The sequence below is a fragment of the Hemiscyllium ocellatum genome, chromosome 2 (assembly GCF_020745735.1).
Source record: "Hemiscyllium ocellatum isolate sHemOce1 chromosome 2, sHemOce1.pat.X.cur, whole genome shotgun sequence".
In the NCBI taxonomy this organism is placed as follows: Eukaryota; Metazoa; Chordata; class Chondrichthyes; order Orectolobiformes; family Hemiscylliidae; genus Hemiscyllium; species Hemiscyllium ocellatum.
In genome coordinates this window covers 98,046,759-98,074,299 of record NC_083402.1, presented here as the reverse complement: position 1 = coordinate 98,074,299, position 27,541 = coordinate 98,046,759, and the positions used below count along the sequence as shown (strand labels likewise).

The 27,541-nt window shown below is 40.8% G+C and overlaps 1 protein-coding gene across 1 annotated transcript in view; it reads left to right on the top strand.

Moving 5' to 3' along the window:
* The window catches only part of lyrm7 (LYR motif containing 7), a 49,028-nt gene extending 25,085 nt beyond the window's left edge, over positions 1-23,943 (top strand). Inside the window, exons 3-6 of the mRNA XM_060838764.1 lie at positions 624-694; positions 7,168-7,249; positions 20,368-20,442; positions 23,595-23,943. Of these exons, the coding sequence (XP_060694747.1) occupies positions 624-694; positions 7,168-7,249; positions 20,368-20,441 (227 nt within the window). The 3' untranslated portion in view covers position 20,442; positions 23,595-23,943. The remainder of the gene's footprint in view (positions 1-623; positions 695-7,167; positions 7,250-20,367; positions 20,443-23,594) is intronic.
* Positions 23,944-27,541: the final 3,598 nt, after the last annotated feature.

The window sequence follows — 27,541 nt, the reverse complement described above, 5'->3', positions numbered from 1 at the left end:
AAAAATAAAATGCCAAAAGAAAACTCAGCAAAACTCATCTGTAGAGCATTGGATAAAAAATACTAAGTGCTTCTCTCTCCATAGATGCATCAGACCTGTAGATTTTTCTCCAGCACAAGTCATAGAGTCACACAGCCTGGAAACAGACCCTTCAGTCCAACTCATCCATGCCGACCAGAAGGAAAGCCTAGTTTGAATAACTTGAATCAATCTGTCAAGCCAAGAAGGCTTGTACTGTGCACGTCTTCATCCTTTGACACTGATTGTTTTATTATATGCATCAGGTTAAAAGTGAGGGATTCCAAATTATATGCTGATTACTGTATACACGTAGGAAATGGAAGGTCAATTTTTATTTCACTAGTAAAAGAATTTTCATTATATTTTGTTCATAATCGTATTTGTTAAATTGCATTTTTCTGATCTGTGGTTGTTTCATTGTTTGGTAATTTAGAATGTCTTTAGACAACATTTCATGTTAGAAAACTTGTGATGTTTCTTAGGATCCTAGGAAAATTGCTCAAGCCTGAATTATTATTTTACACATGAGATTTGAGTTTATGGCATATTCATGTTTGATGTTTAATAATGAATTGAAACTAACTTTGTGTCCTGCTGCTTAGCTGCAAGACAGAATATTAATGCTGAATTCCGGAACAATCTTACTGAGTCGTCTCCAGAGAAAATAATTGAGGTCTGTTAATGGAAATCTTTAGAAGACTGTATACACATCTCATATTATGCTGATTAAAGATTGTGTTGCTGGAAAAGCGCAGCAGGTCAGGCAGCATCCAAGGAGCAGGAGAATCGACATTTCAGGCATGAGCCCTTCTTCAGGAATCAGGCCTCCATTCTCCTCGATTCTCCTGCTCCTTGGATGCTGCCTGACCTGCTGCACTTTTCCAGCTCTGATCTCCAACATCTGCAGTCCTCACTTGCTCCTCCCTGATTAAAGATTGTGTTCATCATGAGCTCAGTGTTGAATTACAGAGAAATGTGACTGTGTTACCTTTATATTTATTTAGAATGTGTGCATAAGTTTTGATTTATAAGGCCCAAGGAGATTTATGATCAAGTTCTGTCATTGGTATTGGCAGCAAAACTAACACAGTGACAGGAACAAATTACTGCAGATGCTGAAATCAGGCAGCATCCATGGAGAGACAGCAAGCTAGCATTTTGAATCTAGATGACACTTTGTTAGAGTTGAAGTGAAGTGTGGATAGAGCAGGATTTATGCTATGGTTGGGTGGGGGGGGGGTTGCGGGGAGGGCATGTAGAGGGCTTGGTGAAAAGATGTTGATACAGTGTTAACACAATGTCAGTTGTGATTATTTACACCAATAAAAATTGCTCTTTTGTATGTTAAACTCCATGTCTACTGTCCTGCCCTCATTAATTACCTTTGTCACTTCCTCGAAAAACTCAATCAAGTTTGTTATCCCTGCTTGAAGTCCTGCTGTCTATTGGTAATAAATCAATGTTTTTTCAAATGTGAATAAATCCTGTTCTTGAAAAACTTTTCCAATAATTTCCTTACCACTGGTATTGTCCCAGATTATCCTTTCAGTCCTCCTTAAACAAAGGAACAACATTGGCTCTTATTCAGTCTCTTCCGTGATTAAAGTGGATACAAAGATTTCATGCAAGGCCCCAGCAATTTCCTCATCTCCGTCCCTCAGCATTCTGGTCCTGGGAACGTGTCGACCTTACTGCTTTTCAAAATGCCCCAACATCTTTTTTTAATATTTAAAAAACTGAAAGAACTGTAGATTAGAAACAAAAACAGAAATTGCTGAAAATGCTCAAAGGTCTGGCAACATCTGTGAAGAGGAATCGGAGTTAACACTTCAGGTCCAGTGACCTTCCTGAGAACTGAATGCTCACTGGGCCTGAAATGTTAACTGATTTCTCTTGGCGGATGCTGCCAGACCTGCTGAGCTTTTCCAGTAATTTCTGTATTTTAAATATTAGCATGCCATAGAATGTAAACATGTCCCTCCTGAAACTCACCATCCACCATGTCTTTCACCTTTGTTGTAAAGTATTCATTGAAGATCTCACTCCCTTCCTCCGTCATTGAGTGGATCTCTTCTTTCTATAGCTATCCTCTTGCTACTTTTGTTTGGGATTATCCTCAATCCTATTTGCCAGAGGTATTTCATCCTACGTTTTAGCCTTTTTAATTGCTTACTTAAGTTCTTTGCAACTGTGTTTGTGTTCTGTCTTCAGTTTCCTAAACCTTATGTATGCCTCCTTTTTCTTGTTGATTAAGCTCTCAATTTCTCTTATCATCTCAGGTTCCTGAATTTTGCCATGTTTATCCTCATTTTCACAATAATGTGATAGTCCTGAACTTTAATCAACTGGTCTTTAAAAGATTCCTACATGTCAGATGTGGATTTACCCTCCAATAACTGCCCCTGTTCCTGCCTACCTTTGGTGGTTAGCCTTTAGTGCTATCACCTGAGGACTAATCTTATCCATCAATAACTTAAAATTTACTTAATTTTGGTCACTATTCCCGAAATGCTCCCCCACTGAAAATTCGATTACCTGGCCAGCTGAATGCCCAATACTAAGTCTAGTATGGCCCTTTCTCTAGTTGGAGTATATACAAGTGTTTCAAAGAACTATCCTGGATACAACCCTGTTGTTTTCACATTTCTTCCTGTAATCTGTCCATATATCTGTTCCTCTATCACCCATTGGCTGTTGGGACACCTGTAGTACAATCACATCAAAATGATTGCACTTCTCCTATTCCTGAGCCCCACCCATATGGCCTCGCTGGATGAGCTCTTCCCTCAGAACATGTGATATTCTACCTAACCAGTAAAGCTACTCCCCAACTTCTACAATCCTATACTGCCTGAAACATCTAAATGCCAGACTGTTAAACTGCTAGTCTCGTCTTTCTCTCAACAAAATTACGTAACAAGAGCTTGCATTTCTAATGTGATAAAACTTCACAAGAACACGATAAATAAAATATGAGAATTGAGGAAGTATAGTCACTAAGTTTGTGGATGACACCAAGATTGATGGTAAGTTAGGCAGTAAAGAAGGTTATGTACATTTACAAAGAAATCTTGATCAATTGGGCCAATGAGCTGAGGAGTGGCAGACAGAGTTTAATTTGGACAAATGTGGGTCATAGAGATATACAGCACGGAAACAGACCAACTGGTCTACGCCACCCAAATATCCTGACCTAGTTTGCCAGCACTTGGTCCATGCCCCTTTTAAACCCTTCCTATTCATATACCTATCCAGGTGTTTTTTAAATGCTGTTATTGTTCCAGCCTCCACCACTTCCTCTGGCAGCTCATGCCATACACACACCAACCTTTGCTTGAAAAAGTTACCCCTCAAGTCCCTTTTATGTCTTTCCCCTCTAACCCTGAACCTATCCTTTCGAATTCTGGATTCCCCAAATCCAGGGAAAATGCCTTGTCTATTTATCCTATTCATGCCCCTCATGATTTTATAAACCTCTATATGGTCTCCTGTCAGGCTCCAAGGAAAACAGCCCCATCCTATTCCATCTTTTCCTTTAGCTCAAATCCTCTAACCCTGGCAACATTCTTGCAAATATTTTCTGAACCCTTTCAAGTTTTACAACATCCTTCCAATAGGAAGGAGACCAGAATTGCACACACTATTCCAAAAGCAGCCTAACCAATGTCCTGTATAGCCGCTACATGAGCTCTTCACTCCTATACTCAATGCCCTGACCAATAAAGGAAAGCATACCAAATGCCGCCTTCACTATTCTATCTACGTGTGACTCTTCTTTCAAGGAGCTATGAACCTGCACTCCAAGATTTCTGTTCAGGAACACTCCCGGCAACATACCATTAAGTGTATAAGACCTGCTAAGATTTGCTTTCCCAAAATTCAGCATCTTGCATTTACCTAAATTAAACTCCATCTGCCACTCCTCAGCCCATTGACCATCTGATTAAGAGCCCATTTTACTCTAAGGTAACTGTTTTTGCTGTCCATTATATCTCCAATTTTGGTGTCATCTGCAAGCTTACTGACTATACTTCCTATGTTCACATACAAATCATTTATATAAATGATGAAAAGCAGTGGACCCAGCACCGATCCTTGTGGTACACCACCGGTCACAGGCCTTTTATATCCAAATGGTCAGTTCTCCATGTATTCCATGAGCTTTAAACTTGTTAACCAGTCTCCCATGAGGAACCTTGTCGAACGCCTTACTGAAGTCCATACAGATCACATTACTGCTCTGTCCATATAAATCCTCTTTGTCACTTCTTCAAAATGTCAGTCAAGTTTGTGAAACATAATCTATCATGAACAAAGCCATGCTGACTATCCCTAATCAGTCCTTGCCTTTCTAAATACATGCAAATCCTGTCCTTAGGATTTCCTCCAACAACTTGTTCAACACCGATGTCAGGCTCACCAATCTATAGTTCCCTGCCTTTTCCTTACTACCTTTCTTAAATAGTTATCAAACTATTTAATAACTAGTAATTATTAAATACTAGTTCTGGCACTTCACCTGTAACTATTGATGACACAAATATCTCAGCAAGGTGCCCAGCAATCAACTTCCTAGCTTCTCACAGAGTTCTCGGGTACACTTAGAGTCATAGAGATGTACAGCACTGAAACAGACTCTTCGGTCCAACTTGTCCACACCGACCAGATATCCTAATCCAATCTAGTCCCACCTGCCAGCACCCGGCCCATATCCCTCCAAACCCTTCCTATTCATATACCTATCCAGATACCTTTTAAATGTAGCAATTGAACTAGCCTCTACCACTTCCTCTGCCAGCTCATTCCATACATGTACCACCCTCTGCGTGAAAAAGTTGCCCCTTAGGTCTCTCTTATATCTTTCCTCTCTCACCCTAAATCTATGCCTCTAGTTCTCGATCAGGTCCTGGGGATTGATCCACTTTAATGCATTGCAAGACATCTAGCACCACCACCTTGTAATATGGACATTTTTCAAGATGTCACTATCTATTTCCCCATATTCTATATCTTCCACATCCTTCTCCACTGCAAACCTGATGCAAAATACTCAGTTAGTACCTCTCCCATCTCCTGCAGCTCCACACATAGGCTGGCTTGCTGATGTTTGAGAGGCCCTATTCTCTCCCGAGTTACCCTTTTGACCTTAATGTATTTATAAAAACCCTAAAGCTATCTCATGTCCTCTTTTTACCCTCCATATTCCCTCTTAAGTGTACTCCTACTGCCTTTATATACTTCTAAGGATTCACTTGATCTCTCCTGTCTATACCTGACATATGCTTCCTTCTTTTTCTTAACCAAAACGTCAATGTCTCTAGTCATCCAGCATTCTCTACGCTTACCAGCTTTTCCTTTCACCCTAACAGGAATATATTGTTTCTGGACTCTTGTTATCTCATTTTTGAAGGCTTCCCATTTTCTAGCCTTCCCTTTTGCATTTTAGAAAGCAAACAAGGGCAGGTCTTGTACAATTAAGTGGGGCCCTGGGGAGTGTTTTAGAAGAGAGTCTTTGAATTTAGCATCCCACGTCGACAGGGTGGTTAAGTAGATGTTTAGCATGCTTGCCTTCATTGCTCAGAGCATTGAATATAGGAGCTGGGATATTGAGGTTGTACACAGGATGTTGGTGAGATCTTTTCTGGTGTACTGTGTGCAGTTCTGGTTGCCCTGCTATAGGAAGGATATTATTAAATTGGAGAGGGTTCAGAAAAGATTTACCAGAATGTTGTTGGAAACAGAGAGTTTCAGTTATAAGAAGTGGATGGGACATCTTTCTCTGGAGCATAGGAGGTTGAGGGGAGACCATTATAAAGGTTTATAACATCATGGGGAGCATGATAAGGTGAATAACAAATGTCTTTTCCTTAGGGATGGAGAGTTCAAACCTAGAGGGCATAATTTAAAGGTGCGAAAACAAAGCTCTGAAAGGAATTTGATTGGCAACCTTTTAAGAGAGGGTGGTTCGTAAGTGGAATGAAATGGTAGATACAGCATTTAAAAGGCACTTGGGCAGGTACGTGGATAGGAAAGGTTGAGGGATATGTGCAGAATGCAAACAAATGACACTAGTTTAGTTTGGGAAACTTAGTTGGCTTGCTGAGTTGGACTGAAGCTTTTGTTCTGTGTGCTGTTTGACTCTAAATGTTTGGAAAAAAATTTTTGGTTAAAGTGTTAGGTTTTAAGGCGCATTTGAAAAACGGTTAGAGAAATGGACATATTTAGAAACGGAATTCAGAGCTTCAGATGTCACAGCTTAAGATACAGCTACCAGTGGTGGAGCAACTAAAAGCAGAATATTCAAGAGGCCTGAGTTAGAGGAACGTAGAGATCTTGGGTGGATATAAGACAAAAAGAAAGTAGGGACTGCAGATCAGAGTTGAGAGTGTGATGCTGGAAAAGCACAGCAGGTCAGGCAACATCTGAGGAGCATGAGATGTTTTGGGCATAAGCTCTTCATCAAATGAAGCTGGTGGGGGGAGTAGCTGAGAGATAAATAGGAGGGGGGTGGGGCTGAGGGAAGGTTGCTGAGAATGCAATAAGGAGATGAATCTGATAGAACGGAGAGGAGGCTGGAGTGGATAGATGGGAAGGAAAATGGATGCGTCAAGGGGGGTGGTTCCAAGTTGGAGGCTAAGGACTGGGATAAAGTGGAGGGAGGGGAAATGAGGAAACTGGTGAAATCCTCATTAATCCCATGTGGTTGCAGGGGCCTAAGATGTTCTTCCTCCAGGCATCGGGTGGGTAGGGTTTAGCAATGAAGAAGGCCGAGGACCTGAATGTCCTTGGTGGAGTGGGAGGGGGGATGTATGACTAGAGGAGATTGCAGAAATAGCAAGGGATATGGCTGTAGCTTAGTTTTAAAAATAAGCATGAGAACTTTAAAATGGAGTCATGTTTCATCCGGAGTCAGAATAGATGAGCAAATGTAGAGAAAGTAGGTGAATGGAGTTGTTCCGAGTTAGAATACTTAAGTATGCACTGAGTAGATTCCAGTGATTTCCTAAGTAATATAACTCACTCTCTCTCTATATAATTGATCAGAAATCTGTTTCTGTTAAATCCAGTATATTGTTAGTTTGATGAAGTATATCAAGAATTTATTTAGTAATTGTCTCCATATTAAATGTTTTATTTTCTTTGCAGTTACTTAAATTTGGTACAGACGTTGAAATTATTCTTCGAAAAACTGTAATACAGGGGCTTCATAAAGACCATGATAGAATATGTAAGTAAGGTCCTTTAAGTACAAAAGTCCTAATCAAAAGGATATGTTGTAAACCACAACAAGAATTGCATTTTTTGTAACAATGCTGAAATTGAGATTAATTTGGAGATTTCCAATTATTGTATTTTTGTAATGATTTGGAGATGCTGGTGTTGGACTGGGGTGTACAAAATTAAAAATCACACAACACCAGGTTATAGTCTAACAGGTTTAATTGGAAGCACACAAACCTTTGGAGTGCGGCTCCTTCATCAGGTGGTTGTGCTTCCAATTAAACCTGTTGGACTATAACCTGGTTTTTTTTTAGATTACTTACAGTGTGGAAACAGACCCTTCGGCCCAACAAGTCCACACCGACCCGCCGAAGCGCAATCCACCCATACCCCTACATATACCCCTTACCTAACACTACGGGCAATTTAGCATGGCCAATTCACCTGACCCGCACATCTTTGGACTGTGGGAGGAAACCCACGCAGACACGGGGAGGACGTGCAAACTCCACACAGTCAGTTGCCTGAGGCGGGAATTGAACCCAGGTCCCTGGCGCTGTGAGGCAGTAGTGCTAACCACTGTGCCACCGTGCTACCCGTGGTGTTGTGTGATTTTTAAGTTTGCGTTTTTGTATGAAGTATTTAAATCAGTTTCACATTTGATCCTGTCCTACACTTGATAATAATCCAAGAATAACTATATAGAAGCTTAGAATTTTGCAAACTGGGATCAACAACTATTTGAATCATTGTGACATGGCAACTCAAGAAGGTAAAAACAGAAATTGCTGGCATTGAAGAAGGGTCACTCAACGCGAAATGTTAACTGTGATTTCTCTCTGAGATGCTGAACTTATCCAGCAATTTCTGTTTGTCTCTGATTTACAGCATCTGCTGTCTTTTCGGTTTTTATCTCTAATGGAGGTATTCATTCATCTTACTCTTCTTTTTAAAAAGTTAATTTAACTTCCGTATCCACCGATGATTAGGTGCAATGTTGCGTTGTAACTGTTTTTTGAGTTTCCCCAATATCTCCTTCATTTTTTTTCTTGCAGTCTTAAATTTCTGCCCACTGTTCATCGACTTGCTTCCAGCTGATGTTCCATTTAGCTTTCTCCCATTTTATTTTCTCATGTAAATCTGCCATTGCAATCCTCAAAATCCTTGTTGCATCATTTCGCTCTTACTTTGCTAACTAGGACAGGAAGTATTCATGAGGGTTTTATTACTATTGTTAACTGCAGTACTTTACGTGATCTTTAGCCTAACCACCACCATCATCCATGCAGATCCTAGGCAGGGGTTTCTCTGGTTTCACCCTGAGGAATCTCCAGGAGATATTAAATGCTACGTTTTCCTTGTTAAAATTTATTTTAAGGTATTTTATTGATCAGTGTTGGAATTTAGCCATTTAATGCAAATGAGGTAGTATTTCCTCTTGCAGAATAATCTAACTGTGGTTTTAACATGGATTTTTATCGGGAAATATGTTTCACTTAGTCTTTTCATTATCATCATGATTTTCAGCAGTGCAATTCCAATTTTAAGTGAGGAAACCCGATATACTATTTGTTTAGATCACTCAGTGATGTACAGGGAAACAGACCCTTCGGTCCAACTTGTCCATGCCGACCAGATATCCCAACCCAACCTAGTCCCACCTGTCAGCTCTCAACCCATATCCCTCCAAACCCTTCCTCTTCATATACCCAATCAAATGCCTTTTAAATGTTGTAATTGTACAAGCCTCTGTGGAAGCTCAGCCTTGAGCTCCTGGGCTTCTTGTGAACGCCTGTCCAAGAACAGAGAACCACCACTTGATTAACACATTTCAACAGCACTGTTTTTATTCAAGACTGTCAATATACGAATATACGAACAAGGCTTGGGAGAAAAGCCACCTTAGACCACGTCGGGTACTAAAGAGTGGATTCTCTCACTCTCGATGGGGAAAGTTGTTACATTTATACATAACTTCTCACGCAATACAGAGTCCCATATCATTAAGCTATCGCACAGTGTATTAATCAAAGCATACTTAATTGGAAGCTTACACATCAAAGGTGCTCTAAATCTAACACACACAGATACCAACAGCCATCTGGTTAAGCTTTTAACACTATCTCTAAAGTCTGACATAGCCCTCATTATTCTTACTCTGCTTTTCAAGGTAACATTCAGATATCAAAAATTGCTCTAAACTAAACATGTATTCATTAGTACAGCTCTAAAACAATGAGGCACCAGTATTCCTCTGATGGTTGCCCTTTGATCTGGTGCTATGTGCTATCTCATCCTTGGACCTGTGGGGAGGATTGTTTACCGCTAGGCTGGCTTCTTACAAATTGCTATGTTAGCAATTAGTTTCGCTTAGCCTGTCGCTTAGGCTGCCGGGAAATACAGCCAATATGCCGGGGCCATTTTAGTTAACATTTCTGAGCTCCATTTTCTATATGGTCTATGTTAGCAATTAGTTTCGCTTAGCCTGTCGCTTAGGATGCCGGGAAATACAGCCAATATGCCGGGGCCATTTTAGTTAACATTTCTGAGCTCCATTTTCTATATGGTCACTATATCTATTTCCAACTTATCACTTCCACATAGCTCAAATCTTCCAAACCTGGCAACATCCTTGTAAATCTTTTCTGAACCCTTTCAAGTTTCACAACATCTTTCCAATAGGAAGGAGACCAGAAGTGCATGCAATATTCCAACAGTGGCCTAACCAATGTTCTGTGAAGTCGCAACACTCTAACCAATAAAGGAAAGCATATGCATTATAAAGTCATACAACAGGGAAATAGGCCCTTTGATCCAACTCGTTCATGCCAACCAGGTTTCCCAGAATAAAATAGTTCCATTTACCTGCATTTGACCCAAATCCCTCTGAATTAGATTAGATTAGATTAGACTTACAGTGTGGAAACAGGCCCTTCGGCCCAACAAGTCCACACCGACCCGCCGAAGCGCAACCCACCCATACCCCTACATTTACCCCTTACCTAACACTACGGGCAATTTAGCTTGGCCAATTCACCTGACCCGCACATCTTTGTGACTGTGGGAGGAAACCGGAGCACCCGGAGGAAACCCACGCAGACACGGGGAGAACGTGCAAACTCCACACAGTCAGTCGCCTGAGTCGGGAATTGAACCCGGGTCTACAGGCGCTGTGAGGCAGCAGTGCTAACCACTGTGCCACCATGCCGCCCACCCAAATTTGTTTCCTATTCATGTCCAAATATTTTTTAAATGTCGCAACTTAGAGTAACAAAATTTCTTATGATTTCTTGATGACTGCCGTTATGGGTTCTAGTTATGTTCCTCATGACAAGCAGAAGGGAACTCTATCAAAATTCTACAAAATTTTCAAGATATCGGCTTAGTGATTAGCACCGCTGCATCACAGGATAAGGACCTGAGTTTAGTTCCAGCCTCAGGCTGGAATTAGAACATAGAACAGTACAGCACAGAACAGGCCCTTCCGCCCACGATGTTGTGTCGACCACTATCCTCATGTATGCACCCTCAAATTTCTGTGACCATATGCATGTCCAATAGTCTCTTAAATGTCCCCAATTACCTCGCTTCCACAACTGCTGCTGGCAACGCATTCCATGCTCTCTCAACTCTCTGTGTTAAGAACTCGCCTCTGACAACCCCCCTGTACTTTCCTCCAACCAGCTTAAAACTATGGCCTCTCGTGTTAATTATTTCTGCCCTGGGAAATAGAATTGGTGTGGACTTTGCAAATTCTCCCTGTGTCTGCTTGGGTTTCCTCCGGATATTCCAGTTTCCTCCCGTAGTCCAAAGATGTGCAGGTTAGGTGGATTCGCCATAGTGTCCAGGGGATGAACTAGTCATGACAGGTGGGGTTACAGGAATAAGGTGTGGGACCACCACTGGCTGGTATGTTCTAAAGAGGGGCTGCATGGTCGCTTTCCATTCTGTAAGTATTCTATGATTTTTCTCTGATTTTTCTGCGTTACCTCTTGACACGGAGGCACAGGGTGAATGTGCGAACTCCACACAGACATTTGCCCGAGGCTGGAATTGAATCCAGGTCCTTGGCGCTGTGAGGCAGCAGTGCTAATCACTAACCATGTGCTAACCATGTTGCTGCTCTCCAGTTCAGGCCTTGTGTTTTTCTTTTTTTTATCGCCATCCGTATTTGCACAGCTTTAAAAATTAATTCAGGTGATGTAGGCTTTACTGGCTATGCTAGCACTTATTACCCATAGTAATTGCCCTTTAAGGCGGAAATGAGTTGTCTTTCTGAATTGCTGCAATCCATGTTTAGATAGGCACACCATGTCGTGGAGTGGGAGCACCATAATTTTGAACCAAAAATCCTGAAGGTATTTAAGATAATTTCCAAGTCAAGATAATAAAAGGCTTGGAGTGGAACTTGCAAGGGATGCTTGCAAAGGTCTGCTGCCTCTGTCCTTCCAGGTGGTCAGGATTGTGGGTTTGGAAGGTACTGTTTAAGGAGCCGCTATTGTTACTGTGCATCAGTGACGAAAAAAGTGAACATGTGTGGATGTGGTGTGAATCAAGCTGGATGGTTTCAATTTCCTTGTTTTGCTGGAGCTACACTCATCCAGGCATATGGGGAGTATACCAGCAGACTCCAAACTTCTGCCATGTAATTGGTAGATAGACTTTGCAGAGTCCATAGTGATTTAGTCACTGCAGGATTCCTACTCTCTGTGCTACAACAACATGTCAATATTTATTTGAAAACGAAAAGGCTGTCTATGCTGTAAATCAAAACAAAAACAGAAGTTACTGGAAAAACTCAGTAGGTCAGTGGCAGCATCTGTGAAGAAAAATCAGAGTTAACGTTTCGGGTCTGGTGACCCTTCCTTAGAGCAAGGGTCTGTTTTTGTGCATCGGGAGGTATTATAATTGCCTTACAGTCCATTTTAGGAATTTAGTCATTTGATTTGCAGTCAAGCCCTAAGCCTAAATTGTACTTGGAAGTCCAGGGAAATCTAAGTACTGCAAAACATAAGACAGTCATTCTTCATCTAGAAGAAGTTGATGTGATTTTGCTAATTACTTCTGAATCTCATGCTACTACAATAGTATATGACTGTTGGATCTTAGTATTCTACATTTAGGGTCCCTGAATGCTATGGGCAATTTAGCATGGCTACTTCACCTAACCTGCACATCTTTGCATTGTGGGAGGAAACCGGAGCACCTGGAGGAAACCCATGCAGACACGGGGAGAATGTGCAAACTCCACACACACAGTCACCCGAGGCTGGAATCGAACCCGGGTACCTGGCGCTGTGAGGCAGCAGTGCTGACCACTGAGTTGATATGCTGCCCCAAACAAATTAGATTTTTAATATTTATTCATGGGGTAAGTTGAAGCAAGTAATTGATGCACAATAAATATTCCTTCTTAGATTAGGGGAGGGCATGGCCTAGTAGTATTATTGCTACCCTGTTGATCCAGAGATCCGGTGGCGTCCCAGGGATCCGGGTTTGAGTTCCACCATGGCGGGTGGTGGGTGGTGGAGTTTGAATTCAATGGATATAGAACATAAAACAATACAGCACAGAACAGGCCCTTTGGCTTCTATGTTGTGCTGACCTGTGAACTAATCTAAGCCCATCACCCTACACTATCCCATCATCATCCATATGGTTATCCAAGGGCTGTTTAAATGCCCCTAATGTGGCTGAGTTAACTACATTGGCAGGCAGGGCATTCCACGCCCTTACCATTAACTGAATAAAGAACCTGCCTCTGACATCTGTCTTAAATCTATCACCCCTCATACAAGCTTGTGTCATCATCCTAGGAAAAAGACTCTCACTGTCCATCCTATCTAATCCTCTGGTCATCATGTATGTCTCTATTAAATCCCCTCTTAGCCTTCTTCTCTCCAATGAGAACAGATCCATGTCCCTCAGCCTTGCCTCATAAGACCTTCACTCCAGACCAGGCAACATCCTGGTAAATCTCTTCTGCACCTTTTCTAATGCTTCCACATCCTTCCTGTAATGTGGCGTCCAGAACTGCACACAATACTCCAAGTGAAGCCGCACTAGCATTTTGTACAGTTGTAGCATGACATCACAGCTCCAAAACTCAATTCCTCTAACACACAGTATGCCTTCTTAACAGCACTATCACCCTGGGTGGCAACTTTTAGGGATCCATGTATATGGACACCAAGGTCCCTATGCACTTCCGCACTACCAAGAATCTTTCCATTGATCCAGTATTCTGCCTTCCTGTTATTCTTCCCAAAGTGAATCACCTCACATTTATCTGTGTTGAACTCCATTGCAACCTTTCAGCCCAATTCTACAGTTTATTGAAGTCTACCTGCAACCTGCAACATTCTTCTACACAGTCCACCACTCCACCGACTTTAGTATCATCTGCAAACTTACTAATCCATTCACCTATGCCTGCGTCCAAGTCGTTTTACAAAAATGACAAACAGTAATGGTCCCAAAACAGATTTTTGTGGCACACTACTAGTAACCAGACTCCAGGCTGAGTATTTTCCATCAACCACCACTCGTTGACTTCTTACAGAAAGTCAGTTTCTAATCCAAACTGTTAAATCACCTTCAACCCCATGCCTCTGCATTTTCTCCAACAGCCTACCATGTGGAACCTTATCAAAGGCTTTACTGTAGTCCATGTACACCACGTCAACTGCCCTACGCTCATCCACAAGCTTGGTCACCTTCTCAAAAAACTCAGAGGTTTGTGAGATACGACCTTCCCTTGACGAATCCATGTTGACTATTTCCAATCAAATTGTTGCTTGCTAGATGATTATAAATCCTATCTCATAATCCTTTCCAAAACGTTTCCTACAACAGATGTAAGGTTCATTGCTCTTTAATTACTTGGGTCCTCTCTACTGCTCCTCTTGAACTAGGGCACAACATTTACAATCCTCTAGTTCTCTGGTGCTAAACCTGTAGACAATGACAACTCAAAGATCATGGCCAAAGGCTCGGCCATCTCCTCTCTTGCTTCCCAGAAAATTGTCAGAAAAATCCCATCCAGCCCAGGGGACTTAACTACTTTCACTCCTTCTAGAATTGATAACGCCTCCTCCGTACTAGCCTCAATCCTTTCAAGTCTAATATGTCATTGTCAACGGGAATAGTACCAGAGGACTGGAGGATAGCGAATGTGGTCCCATTGTTCAAGAAAGGGAGTAGGGATAGCCCTAGTAACTATAGGCCAGTGAGTCTGACTTCAGTGGTGGGCAAAGTCTTAGAGAGAATGGTAAGGGATAAGATTTATGAACATCTGGGTAGGAATAACGTGATCAGGGATAGCCAGCATGGTTTTGTGAAGGGCAGGTCATGCCTCACAAACCTTATTGAGTTCTTTGAGAAGGTGACTATGGAAGTGGATGAGGGTAAAGCAGTAGATGTTGTGTATATGGATTTTAGTAAGGCGTTCGATAAGGTTCCCCATGGTAGGCTAATGCTAAAACTTCGGAGGTATGGCATTGAGGATACATTAGAGGTTTGGATTAGGAATTGGCTGGCTGGAAGGAGACAGAGGGTAGTAGTTGATGGATTATGTTCATCTTGGAGCGCAGTTACTAGCGGTGTACCACAAGGATCTGTTTTGGGACCATTGCTTTTTGTTATCTTTATAAATGATCTAGAGGAAGGACTTGAAAGCTGGGTAAGCAAGTTTGCGGATGACACAAAAGTCGGTGGAGTTGTGGATAGTGAGGAAGGAAGTGGTAGGTTACAGCGGGATATAGATAAGTTGCAGAGCTGGATGGAAATGTGGCAAATGGAATTCAATGTAGCTAAGTGCGAAGTCGTTCACTTTGGTAAGAATAACAAGATGATGGATTACTGGGCTAATGGTAGGCTACTTAGTAGTGTGGATGAGCAGAGGGATCTTGGTGTCTATGTACACAGATCTCTGAAAGTTGCCACCCAGGTAAATAGTGCTGTGAGGAAGGCATATGGTGTACTGGGCTTTATTGGCAGAGGAATTGAGTTCCGGAGTCCTGAGGTCATGTTGCAGTTGTATAAGACTCTGGTGAGGCCTCATCTGGAGTATTGTGTGCAGTTTTGGTCGCCATACTATAGGAAGGATGTGGAAGCTTTAGAACGAGTGCAGAGGAGGTTTACCAGGATGTTGCCTGGAATGGTAGGAAAATCTTATGAGGAAAGGCTGAGGCACTTGGGGCTGTTCTCATTGGAGAAGAGAAGGTTTAGGGGAGATCTGATAGAAGTGTATAAGATGATTAGGGGTTTAGATAGGGTAGATACTAAGAACCTTTTACCGCTAATGGAGTCAGGTGTTACTAGGGGACATAGCTTTAAATTAAGGGGTGGTAGGTATAGGACAGATGTTAGGGGTAGATTCTTCACACAGCGGGTTGTGAGTTCATGGAATGCCCTGCCCGTATCAGTGGTGAACTCTCCTTCTTTATGTTCATTTAAGCGGGCATTGGATAGGCATTTGGAAGTTATTGGGCTAGTATAGGTTAGGTAGGACTCGGTCGGCGCAACATCGAGGGCCGAAGGGCCTGTACTGCGCTGTATCCTTCTATGTTCTATGTTCTATGTAATAGCCTGTATCTCAGTCTTCTCCTCTACAATATTCTCCTTTTCCCGAGTGAAAACAAATGACAAATATTAGTTTAGCCCCTCTCCAATCTTCACAGGGTCCACACGTAACTTCCCACTTCTGTCTTTGACAGGCCCTGTTCCTACCCTAGTATCCGTTTATTCCTCACATATCTATAGAAAGCTTTAGGGTTCTCCTTTATTCTACCTGCTAAAGTTTACTCGAGCCCTCTACTTCCTCCTCTTAACTCTCTTGAAATCCTTCCTGTCTTTCAAGAGAGCTATTCTGTAACTCTCCATTGCCTCATCTGAACCATCTCACCTCAACATTACAAAAACCTCTCTCTTCCACTTAACAAGAGATACAATTTCTTTGGTAAACCACAGTTCCCTTACTTTATCACTTCCTGCCTGCTGACAGGGACATACCTATCAAGTACACACAATATTTGTTCCTTAAACCAATGCTACATTTCAATGGTCCGATCCCCTGCATTTTGCTGCCCCATTCTATGCCTTTTAAGTCTTGCATAATCACATTACAATTGCCCTTCTCCCATCTGTAACTCTTGCCCTGTGGCATGTACCTATCCCTTTCCATCGCTAAACTAAACGTAACTAAATTATGGTCACTCTCTCTAGAGTGCTCACCTATAACTAAATCAAACATCTGGCCTGGTTCATTACCAAATATCAGATCCAGTGTGGCCTTCCTTCTTGTCCACTCTTCGACATATTGTGTCAGGAAACCCTCCTGCACACATTGGACAAAACGTGATCCATCCAACGTAGTAGAGTTATCACATTTCCAGTCAATGTTGGGGAAGTTAAAGTGGGGAGTCATTATAGGGGTATAATGACCACCCTGTTCCTTTCACTCTTGCCAATCCTCTCCTCCACATCCTTGGAACTTTGCAGAGGCCTATACAAAACTCCTGGCAGCGTGACCTCTCCTCTCCTGTTTCTAACCTCAGTCCACACCATATGACTTCAGTAGATGAGTCCTCATCAGAAGTTTTTAGCCACCTTATACCATCCTTGTCTAACAAAACCACACCTCTCCCCTTTTATCTTAATGAAAGTTCTAAACCCTGGAACCTCCAACATTCAGTGCTGACCTTGCTCTACCCATGTCTCAGAAATGGCCACAATATCAAAGTCCCAGGTACCTATCCATACTGCAAACTCATCCACCTTATTCCGGATACACTTGGCGTCTATACAGTGATATCTGAAATTAAGGGAATTCATTGTCAGAGGATCCTATCTGGTTCACTGGTGTCTTTTGGGGAGGGAAGCTGCTATCCTTATGTGGTCTGGCCTACATGTGGCTCTGGACCCGTGGCAGTGTGGTTGGCAGTTGGCTGCCTTCTGGGTAATTGGGGTGGGCAACAGATGCTGCTTGGCTAGCAATGCCCTCATTCCATGAATGAATAAAGAAAAAAAAAGTTGGTGTGTGGAACAACCTGTGCTTTGTGTGTATGCATCAATTCTTTATTGATCAAACTTTGTTTTAGAATGAGCAGGACAAATTCCTTTGCGAATGGGGTATTGAACTCTGGGAATTAATCTTGAAGTTCATCCATATGAGTCCCAGAAGATTAAGTCACATCAGACTCACCAAATGCATTTTTCTGTTCGCGTTTCGTAAATCTGTATAAAAGTGGAATAAAAAGAGGAGAGGCCGGGAACGTACAATTGAAATGAAGAGCTAGGTCCTGGAAATCCCCTTGGCAATCAAGAATCTATCTATCTCAGTCTTAAATGTACTCGATGACCTGGGCTCCACAGCCATCTGTGGCAATGCATTCCACAGATTCACCATTCTGGCTAAAGATGTTTCTCCTTATATCCATTCTTAAAGGTCTTCCCTTTTACTCTAAGGCTGTGCCCTTAGGTTCTTGTTTCTCCTGCCAATGGAAACATCTTCCCAACATCCACTCTGTCCAGGTCTTTCTGTATTCTGAAAATTTCAATCAGTCAGAATCCTCCACCCCCCCCCCCCATATTTCTAAACTCCATCGAGTATAGTCCTCAAACATTCCCCATATGTTAAGACTTTCATTCCTGGGATCATTATTGTAAACCTCCTCTGGACCTGCTCCAGGGCCAATATATCCTTCCTGAGGTATGGGCCCAAAATTGCTCAGATTACGCTGATTGTGACCTGAGGCTTTATAAGGCCTCAAAAGTGCATCCCATCTCTAGTATCTATGGTATGTAGTTTACGATGTATAAAAGCTGTGTCCAGAGCAACTCAATCCAGTGATGTGCAGGTTAGGTGAATTGGCCAAGCTAAATTGCCCATGGTATTCAAGAATGGGAAGGTCGGTGTGGAGTTTAGATTAGATTAAATTAGATTAGATTCTCTACAGTGTGGAAACAGGCCCTTCGGCCCAATAAATTGACACCGCCCCTCCAAAAAGAAACCCACGTGAACCCATTCCCCTACCCTATATTTACCCCTGACTAATGCACCTAACACTGTGGGTAATTTAGCATGGCCAATTCACCTGACCTGCACATCTTTGTATTGTGGGGGGAAACCCATGCAGACACAGGGAGAATGTGCAAACTCCACACAGACAGATAGGAATCGAACCCTGGTGCTGTGAGGCAGCAGTGCTAACCACTGAATCACTGTGCCGTCCCAACTTAGGCTGAAGGGCCTGTGTCCACACTGTAGGAATTCTAAGATTGCCTAGCAATGAGTTAGTTAATCTTAAGTATTAGCGTTAGCTTGGTCAATGTTGAGTGCTTGTATTCCAAACCAAAAATAAGTATCATTGAAACGAATATAGTTCTTGTACAATGGTCATTTTTAATGGTCATAACTCTACAGGCATTTTTTATAACCTTTTTCTCCAGTCAGTAATTCACAGCAATCAGATCGACAAATTTTTGATAGTTGGAATCGTAACTGGCAGGTAGGAAGATGATTGTCGTTGCTTGGAGGACAGTCATCTTTGTTCTAGGAATCTCAGCAGGAGTTCCGCAGGCCCTACCATCTTCAGTTTCTTTAATAGCTTTTCCTCCATCACAAGGTTAGAAGTGGGGATATTTGCTGATGATTATTCAATTTTCAAGGCCTTTCATGACTTCTCAGATACTAAAGCGGTCCATGTCTAAATGCAGCAAGACCTGGACAATGCCCAGTCTTGGGATGAAAAGTGGCAAGTAATATTCACGCCACACAAATGCCAGGCTATGACCATCACCAATAAGAGACAGTCTAACCATTGTCCCTTGATCATCAATGACTTTGCCATCACTGAATCCTGCACTGCCAATACAACTATTAATCAGAAATTGAACTGGACTGACCATATAAGTACAAAGGCTAGGAATCGTGCAGTGAACAAATCACCTCCTGAGTCTCCAAATCTGGTCCACCATCTACAGGACAGACATCAGGGGTGCTTGGATGAATGCAGCTTCATCAGCACTCAAGAAACTTGACACTATCCAGGATAAAGCAGCCCACTTGATTGGTGCCACTAATGCTCAGTTGCATCAGTGTGTACCATTTGCAAGATATACTGCAGAAATTGACCACAGTTTCTTAGATACCACCTTCCAAACGGTTGACCATTTTAACTACAAGGACAAGAGCAATGGATTCATGGGAACACTATTTGCAAGATCCTCTCCGGCCACTCACCATCCTGATTTGGGGATATCTCACCATTCCTTACATAGAAATGTGAAATTGAGCAATAGCAATTGAGGCCCAAACTTTGAACGTTTAGTAGAAGGCTTTAGGCAGACGGCTCAAAGAGTCTTGAGAGAAAGTAGGACCAGGAGTTATATGATCAGCAGCACAGTGGCTGAGTGGTCAGCACTGCTGCCTCATAGTGCCAGATACTCAGGTTGAATCCCATCCTCAGAAGACAGTCTGTGTGGAGTTTGCACATTCTTCCTGTGTCTCTGTGGGTTTCTTCCGGGAGCTCCGACTTCCTCCCACAATCCAAAGATGTGTGGGTTAGATAAATTGGCCATGCCAAATTGCCCATGGTGTTCAGGGATGTGTAGGTTAGGTGAAGTAGTCAGGGGAAATGTAGGGGAATGGGTCTGGGTGGGTTACTCTTCGCATGGTTGATGTGGACTTGTGGGACCGAATGGCCTGTTTCCATGCTGTCGGGATTCTATTTTATTCGATGATTGTATTCATTCATGATCATATATTGAATGACACAGATGGTTTGAAAGTTGAATGGCCTTCTCCTGTTTTTTGTTTCGACATAATAATCCTTTATAAGGCCCATAGCTAAAAAAAAGTAAATATAATTTATTCTGACAACATAATTATTTATTCAGCAAAAATAGAACGCAGACAGAAATGAGAAATCATTCCATTCAGAATTTGAGTGATGGTTGTCCTAACTGTCCTCCATATTAGATGAGCTTTTACTTATGGAATACAAAATTTTCCGCCTCCCTTACAAAAATCTGCAGAAATGCAATTAACACCTCAGTAGTCATCAGTTTCCATACTTCTAAGATGCTGATCCAAATAACTAGTCTTTTTCTTTTTCTCCACAGCTATTAGACCCAGAAAAGAGATTCTTCTGGATAACATGCCTGTCAATCATCATCCCACAACGAAAGATACATAATGTAGGAAATATTTCTGATTGGATTCAAATTATGGTTGTATTTTGGAGTAACAATAGTAATGAAAGTAGTCTTCTAGTAATATTGGATCTAATTTTTTTTATATGGTGGAAAAGCTATGTAACAACGTAGATTAAAAACAAAATGATGGTTGCACTTGAGGCTAAGCAGAGAAAAATGGTTAACATTTCAAATTTACAGCTTTTCATCAGATTATTTAGAATGATGCAAAATACTTTGAGTAGTATAAGATTGTTTTACTATATTACATTACATAACAATTTCCAACTACAACTGTACAGTAATTTGGTAGTTATACAAGAATATAAAATAGAATTGTAGTTTATGGCAGAGAAGAAGGCCACTTTGTCCATAGTGTCTGTGCCGACCAAGAAATGAGCCATCCAACCTAATTAGCGGCATTTGATTTTTAGCTCTGCAGGCTAAGATGCTGATGAGTGGAGAGTTTCTGCATCTATTACCCTTTCAGGTTGAGAGTTCCAGATCCTTCCCACTCTTTGGGTGAAAATGTTTTTCTTTATCTCCGAGTCGTTTAAAGTAAATGCATACTACTCACTGACTAAGGTACTGGCTACTACAGTAAAAATGTCTCATCCGGTCTATTCAGGGTCCCAACACCGCAGTCAAATCACTTTTCAGCCCCTTCTATTCTCAGGCCAAAATAAACCCAATCTTTCCTCATTGTTGCCAGGACAGGAAAATGCAATTTCCTATAAAATTCCCCTACATACTGTCTAGTGTAATGATGTCCTTTTTGTAATAAGTTGACCAAACTGTACACAGTACTCAAGCTTTGACCTACCTAATGATATATAGTTCCAACATAATCTCCATGCTCTGATATTCTATGCCAAAAGTTATAAAAGTAATGCACATGCCTTCTCAAACACCATGTTGACCTGCTTTACTATTTTGACAAACTCAAGTGAGTGCCTTTTCTCAGAGTTTACATTGCTCATCAACAAGGTGAAAACCTCTGTTCACTAACCAAGCAGATGGGAAGTAGAAGACAGGACTGCCAACAACCAAGTACAAGTCCACTCACAAAAACAGAAATGGCTGGAAAAGCTCAGCAGGCCTGGCAGAATCCATGGAAAGAAATCAGAGTCAATGTTTCAGAAAGGATTACTGGACCTGAGACATTAACTCTTGATTTCTCTCCATAGATGCTGCCAGACCTGCTGAACTTTTCCAGCCATTTCTATTTTTGGTTCTGATATCCAGCATCTGCAGTTCTTTCAGTTTTTATTATGGATCAACTCATATCTTCTGCTAATGTTATTGGCTAATGTAATCACGAGTCCTGTTCTGGTTGAATTACTTAAGGATTGCTTTAAAAGATACAATGACTGCCGACAAACTCCACACCTTGTTTTTCATATATATTTAAGATATGTATATCAAATTACCTGTCTTCGGGTAAAGACACATCCTGTGGTAAGGCCTTGTGCAGGTTATTTCCAGTTCATATCGGATTGGTTAGGACTCTACCTGTCTCTGAAGATCCGTAGTATTTCCAGTGTGTGTGCTTTTATGAGTCTGGACATCTATTTGATGAATGACTTGTATCTTTTAATGTTAAAAAGTTCATTACACTTATTTTTCTTCGAATCATTTGCCTCTGGCTTCCAGAAAAAAATCCAACGTGACTTGGTTCACAGCATCTGGTCAAGTCTTTTATTTTTCATCTAAATGTTCAATTTTACTTTCTTCTAAATTCACCTTACCCATTTGTATATTGTTATCCAAATAATAATTGTGCATTCAGTTACTGAAACATTTGGGTCTTTTTTAATTCTGCTGACAGATTTCCCTGGAAAACCATCTTGGGCAATTAGCCTCTGTTCTATCTATATAAGATGTCCATTGGAATTTGGACACAAATACCTGTGAGAAATACAAGATCTTATCACGTTTTATCTTAGAACTTTTCACAAATGGATAGTATTTGGATATATGCAAAGAATCCTAATGTCTCGCATATGTGGCAGGATTTAATTGTCAAGATTGACCTGGTTGAATATAGATTAAAGTGTAGTATTAAACTATTAAGCAATTGAGGTGACTTAATGTTACAGACAGGTAATACAGGAATTATATATCTTGTTTAGAACACAGAACAATACAGCGAAGAACAGGCCCTTCGGCCTACGATGTTGCACCGACCTGTGAACTATTCTCAGCTCGTCCCCCTACACTATCCCAAAACCATCCATGTGCTTATCTAAGGATTGGTTAAATCTCCCTAGTGTAGCTGAGTTGACTACATTAGTAGGTAGGGCATTCCACGCCCTTACCACTCTCTGCATAAAGAACCTGCCTCTGATATCTGTCTTCAATCTATCACCCTCAATTTGTAGTTATGCCCCCTCTTACACACTAATGTCACCATCTTAGGAAAAAGACTTTCACTGCCTGTCCTATCTAATCCTCCAATCATCTTGTGTGTCTCTATCAAATCCCCTCTTAGCCTTCTTGCCAATGAGTCTCTCAACCTTTCCTCATAAGACTTTCCTTCCAGACCTGGAAACATCCTGGTAAATCTCCTTTGCCCCTTTTACAATACTTCCACATCCTACCCGAAATATGAGGGCCAGAACTGTACACAATATTCCAAGTGTGGCCGCACCAGCGTTTTGTATAGTTGTAGCATGATATTGCGGTTCCAGAACTCAATCCCTCTACGAATGAAACCTAAGCCACTGTATGCCTTATTAACAGCACTATCCACCTGGATGGCAACTTTCAGGGATCTATGTACATGGACTCCAAGATACCTCTGCACAGATCCCTCTAATGAGAATACATGCGAAGTGAAGCCAGTTATCAAATTTTCATTCCCTCCATGCCATATATTTATTACCACTATTACATGTGGGAGTGAAGAAACCCATGCATGGTGAGTCTGTGGTGTTATAATTTTGCGACTCTCCACTACGTTACCCCCAAGGTGAAGTGTTCTTTCTCTGAGGACGTTTAGGCTTTGCCATCTCTCAATGGCATCAGAGTTGTCTCTGCTGCAACACAGGAGGGATGTCCAAATTGTAGAATCACAACACTCATCGAGTGCCTGATAATAATGACAGATGGGATTTGAATCTCATGGCATAATGAGTTCTCTGTTTCTATTACAGGACAACAGAGGAGCAGTTCATCTGCTTTTAAGTGCATCCAGAATTATACTAGATTTTTAACAAAAAGATGATGAGAAGGTGGATGTACAGGACATCCTCTGGGTGTATACCAGCCAGGCCTGCATAACCATTTCCATCAATCCCATTGAATGGCCAAGGCAGTATTTCCTCCTTCTGTTTTCCGTGTGTTCTGTATATCTAATGAACTTACTTTCATTCATTTTATTGTTAGGTGTGGATAGTTTTATTTGAAAATTTTGAAAAGTAAGGGCAAGATGATGTGACTGGTCCACCTATGATCTATGTGATGAACTATTTGTTTTATTTAAATAAAGTGATCCTAAATGTGTTTCTCTGGGCCATCTTTCTTCACATTACTGATGTGCTTTTAACCTGACTAGTTACTCTATACTTAACCTCCAGATATTTTTTAACCTATCTGGAAGCAAAAAGTTCAGTCATTATCAGGCCAATGATGCTCTTCACTAGATGAATGATGAGTCATCTAGTTTGAGACTTGTCTTGCACATTCATACGTTCTTAGTCCGTCATCCAGTGTTTTGAGATGCTGGTCAGGCATTTAATAACCCTCATTATATGCGAAGGCATTTCCTTGGGCATATTTGTTTTATCGGGTGACTCAATTTCAGGAGCATATCGAAAAGGTTTTTTGAAGTTCTGTTTGGAGTCTCAACGTGTGTATGCTGTGTTACTTTTTGTTTATCAGAGATCTGTTTAACAACCTTGGTAGTAAGGATGCCCCCATAATTTGTTTATTAATTGCGTAGCAAGTACTGAATCTCTGAATTCCAGAAGAAGATTGATTGCTCTATTTGCCCACGTTTATAATTTGATTTCAAGGCTGCCCTTTTTACAGCTCCATACGTATAATGCATTTGTGTTGTCCAAGGGCAATTTTGGATGTAAATCTAAAGTCACACAACTGCAAGTTGATCACAGGTTCTTTGGCAAACCAGATTCTCTACTTTTAGCATTGTGGCAGGTGATCGTACAATATTTACTGCTTTGATCCTTGAGGAGTCTGTGGGCATTAACTCCAAAGTGGCAAAAGTGAGTACTGCAGATACTGTAGAGCAGAGTCAAGAATGTGGTGCTGGAAAAGCACAGCAGGTCAGGCAGTATCAGAGAAACAGGAAAATCAATGTTTTGGCAAAAGCCCTTCATCAGGAAATCCCAGCCTCAGTCCCGATGAATGTTTTGTGCCTGAAACATCTCTTGATATTCTTGCATTGGTTGTGTAATCCTTTGCCATGTTTGACTTCCCCGAAAGGATTAAATTACACTTGCCCACATCGAATTGCATTTGTCAGTGATCTGCCTACCTGACCAGTCTATTAATATATTACTGCAATGTTCAAGCTATCTACCACACAGCCAATTTTTCTATTGCATACATTTCAGTCACTGCTCGTATATTTATGTCCAAATTATTACTCCATTCCATAAAAAGGAGAGGACTTTGAATTGGTCCCTGCAGAACCCCTTTGAAACAACCTTCTTGTTACAAAATCTACCAAACAATCATCGTTTGTTTCCTATCACTGAGTCAGTTTTATATCCAGCTTGCTAAATTCCCCTGGATCCTGTGGGTTCATTTCAGTCTGTCTGTAAATAGAATTTTGTCACAAGCATTCCAAAGTCCATGTAATTCCAACATTACACAACCCTCATTAATCCTCCTTGTTATGTCCTCAAAAATATAACCCAGTTAGTCAGAGACAATTTCCTCTTAACAAATTCATGCTAATTAATAAGTAAGTAATGCCTTTGTAAGTAATGCTTTTTTCTGTCTCTCAGAAACTAATAATGTGTCCATTCCTGAGTTATATTGTTTGGCCTGTAATTATTCAGTTTTTCTGTTGCCCCTTTGAAACAAAAAACACTAGCAGTCCTCTAAACCTCGAGCATCAAAGTTACATCAAGTGAGTATTGTAAAATGATGGTCAGACTTTCTGTTATTTCCTCCTTGGCTTCTTTTAATAGCCTGTGATACGTTTCATCAGGACCTGATGATTGATCGATGTCAAGGATGATAATCCCACTAACATGCTGACATCTGAAATAATCCTTGCTCTTGCTTCCTTTAACTCAAAAGGTCTGAGCTGTCCCATGTAGATGTTGTGGTAGTCCTGGAGCCCACTTGTAGAAAACTTACCTAACAAATTAAACGCAGAAAGATAATTAGAAAACATAATTACTTTGTCTTCTACCATCTATTGCAAATATGGTGAATACGAGCTTGTCAACAGATCAGTATTGGTCTCTTTCAATTAATCTACAACAGACATGATGCAAGAAAAATATCAGTAGGTGAAATCACAGTATTGGTTTGGTGGTCATTCGGCATACTCTTCTTGCCCGGGCTCTTCAATAGTAACTCAGTTAGTCCCATTTACATATTTCTTTTCCCTCTGCTGCTACAATTTTGTTTTCTCTTCGGATAATCATTTAGTTTTTTTTTAGAAGTCAACAATTAAACCTGCCTCCAACATGTATTCCAAATATAGGACTTCAGTTACTCTACATAATTTTTAATGTACTGCTGTTTATTCTTGATCTGTAGGTCTTGTGTTTGCTGTGGCAGTGGCAAATATAAAATCATGACAAGTAACAGAATCTTTTTTTTCTGATTCCCTCTGCTGCATCCTCTATCAGACTGTTAGATCTAGTGCAGAAAGTTTATGTGTTTATGTTTATGTAAAATTACACAATGACACTGATATTCATAGCAAATTGAGCTGGGTTCATATCTGTTTTTTGTATTAACAAGAGGAATTGTCTGTATGTAAGCCTTAGCTTTGTATTTGTGTAAGCTATTAAAGAATGCTGATGAGAGTTGAGTCCACCTTCTGTTTATGATTCCAAGAATGATTGGCTTAATATTATTGATAATCTGAAGCTCATCCTTTTTGATCCAGAAAGACTTTGAAGGTTCATTGATCATAATATATTTTTTCTTCCAAAATCAGCTCTTCACATTTGATTTTTATTTTAGAGACTGATTTCAGCTTGAAGCTGAAGGCACTATTCATAGAGTGCCTATACAATTGTATAGGACTACACAATTGGAACTGCTTTTATCCAAGCATGTGTATAAAGTACCTTGCTAATCTAACCATATGGTTCTGGTGATTTACTAACCAAATCTAAAGCAACTTTTTTGTTTAAATGAAGTTTCAACTTTTTTAAATTGTGGCAGTTATAATCCATGTTCATACAAATACCTTATTGTAAAATAAATCGGTCTTTTCTGGTAGCTTTTCTTTTCAATTTTTTATCCATTCATTTGTCTGTCTTATATTGGGAAGTTTTCTCTTGTTTCTCAACTGTATGTTGCTTATATCTTAAAGCTGTTCTGCTAAGAATTAAATGTTGCAATGCATGATTACTTACATAAAAGTTACCAATGGTTATTCGTATTGGTATGATCTTTTTCTTTAGTAATCTTGCTGATACTTTAACTCTCCCTGCCTTGTAACCAACTTCTTCAACCTTTTAAAATAGCATGAATTCCTGATTTCATGAATTGTTCTAATTACTTTCTTCCCTGAACAACATAGAGTCATAGAGATGTACAGCACATCCTGTCTATTGGCTGCTAAGAATTGCACAACGGACTTGAGATGGGACCTATTCATTGCATTGTGCAGCAATAGGTTAGGAATTGACCGACAGGTTTAGACAGTAAATGTGGATCAGCTTAAGCTTGGAGGGCTGAAGGGCCTGTTCCTGGGCTGTAAATTTTCTTTGTTCTTTAATAGTTCACTGACTTAAGCTCTGCTCTACAAATAGATTATTTGTATGTTTTTTACCACAGCAAAACAGTGCTGACTATATTTTTATATATTTATTTTACGTAACTCCTAAATTTCTCTTGAGATCATTACTGTTCCATTTAGTACAGCTTTTACACATTTAATTCCCTG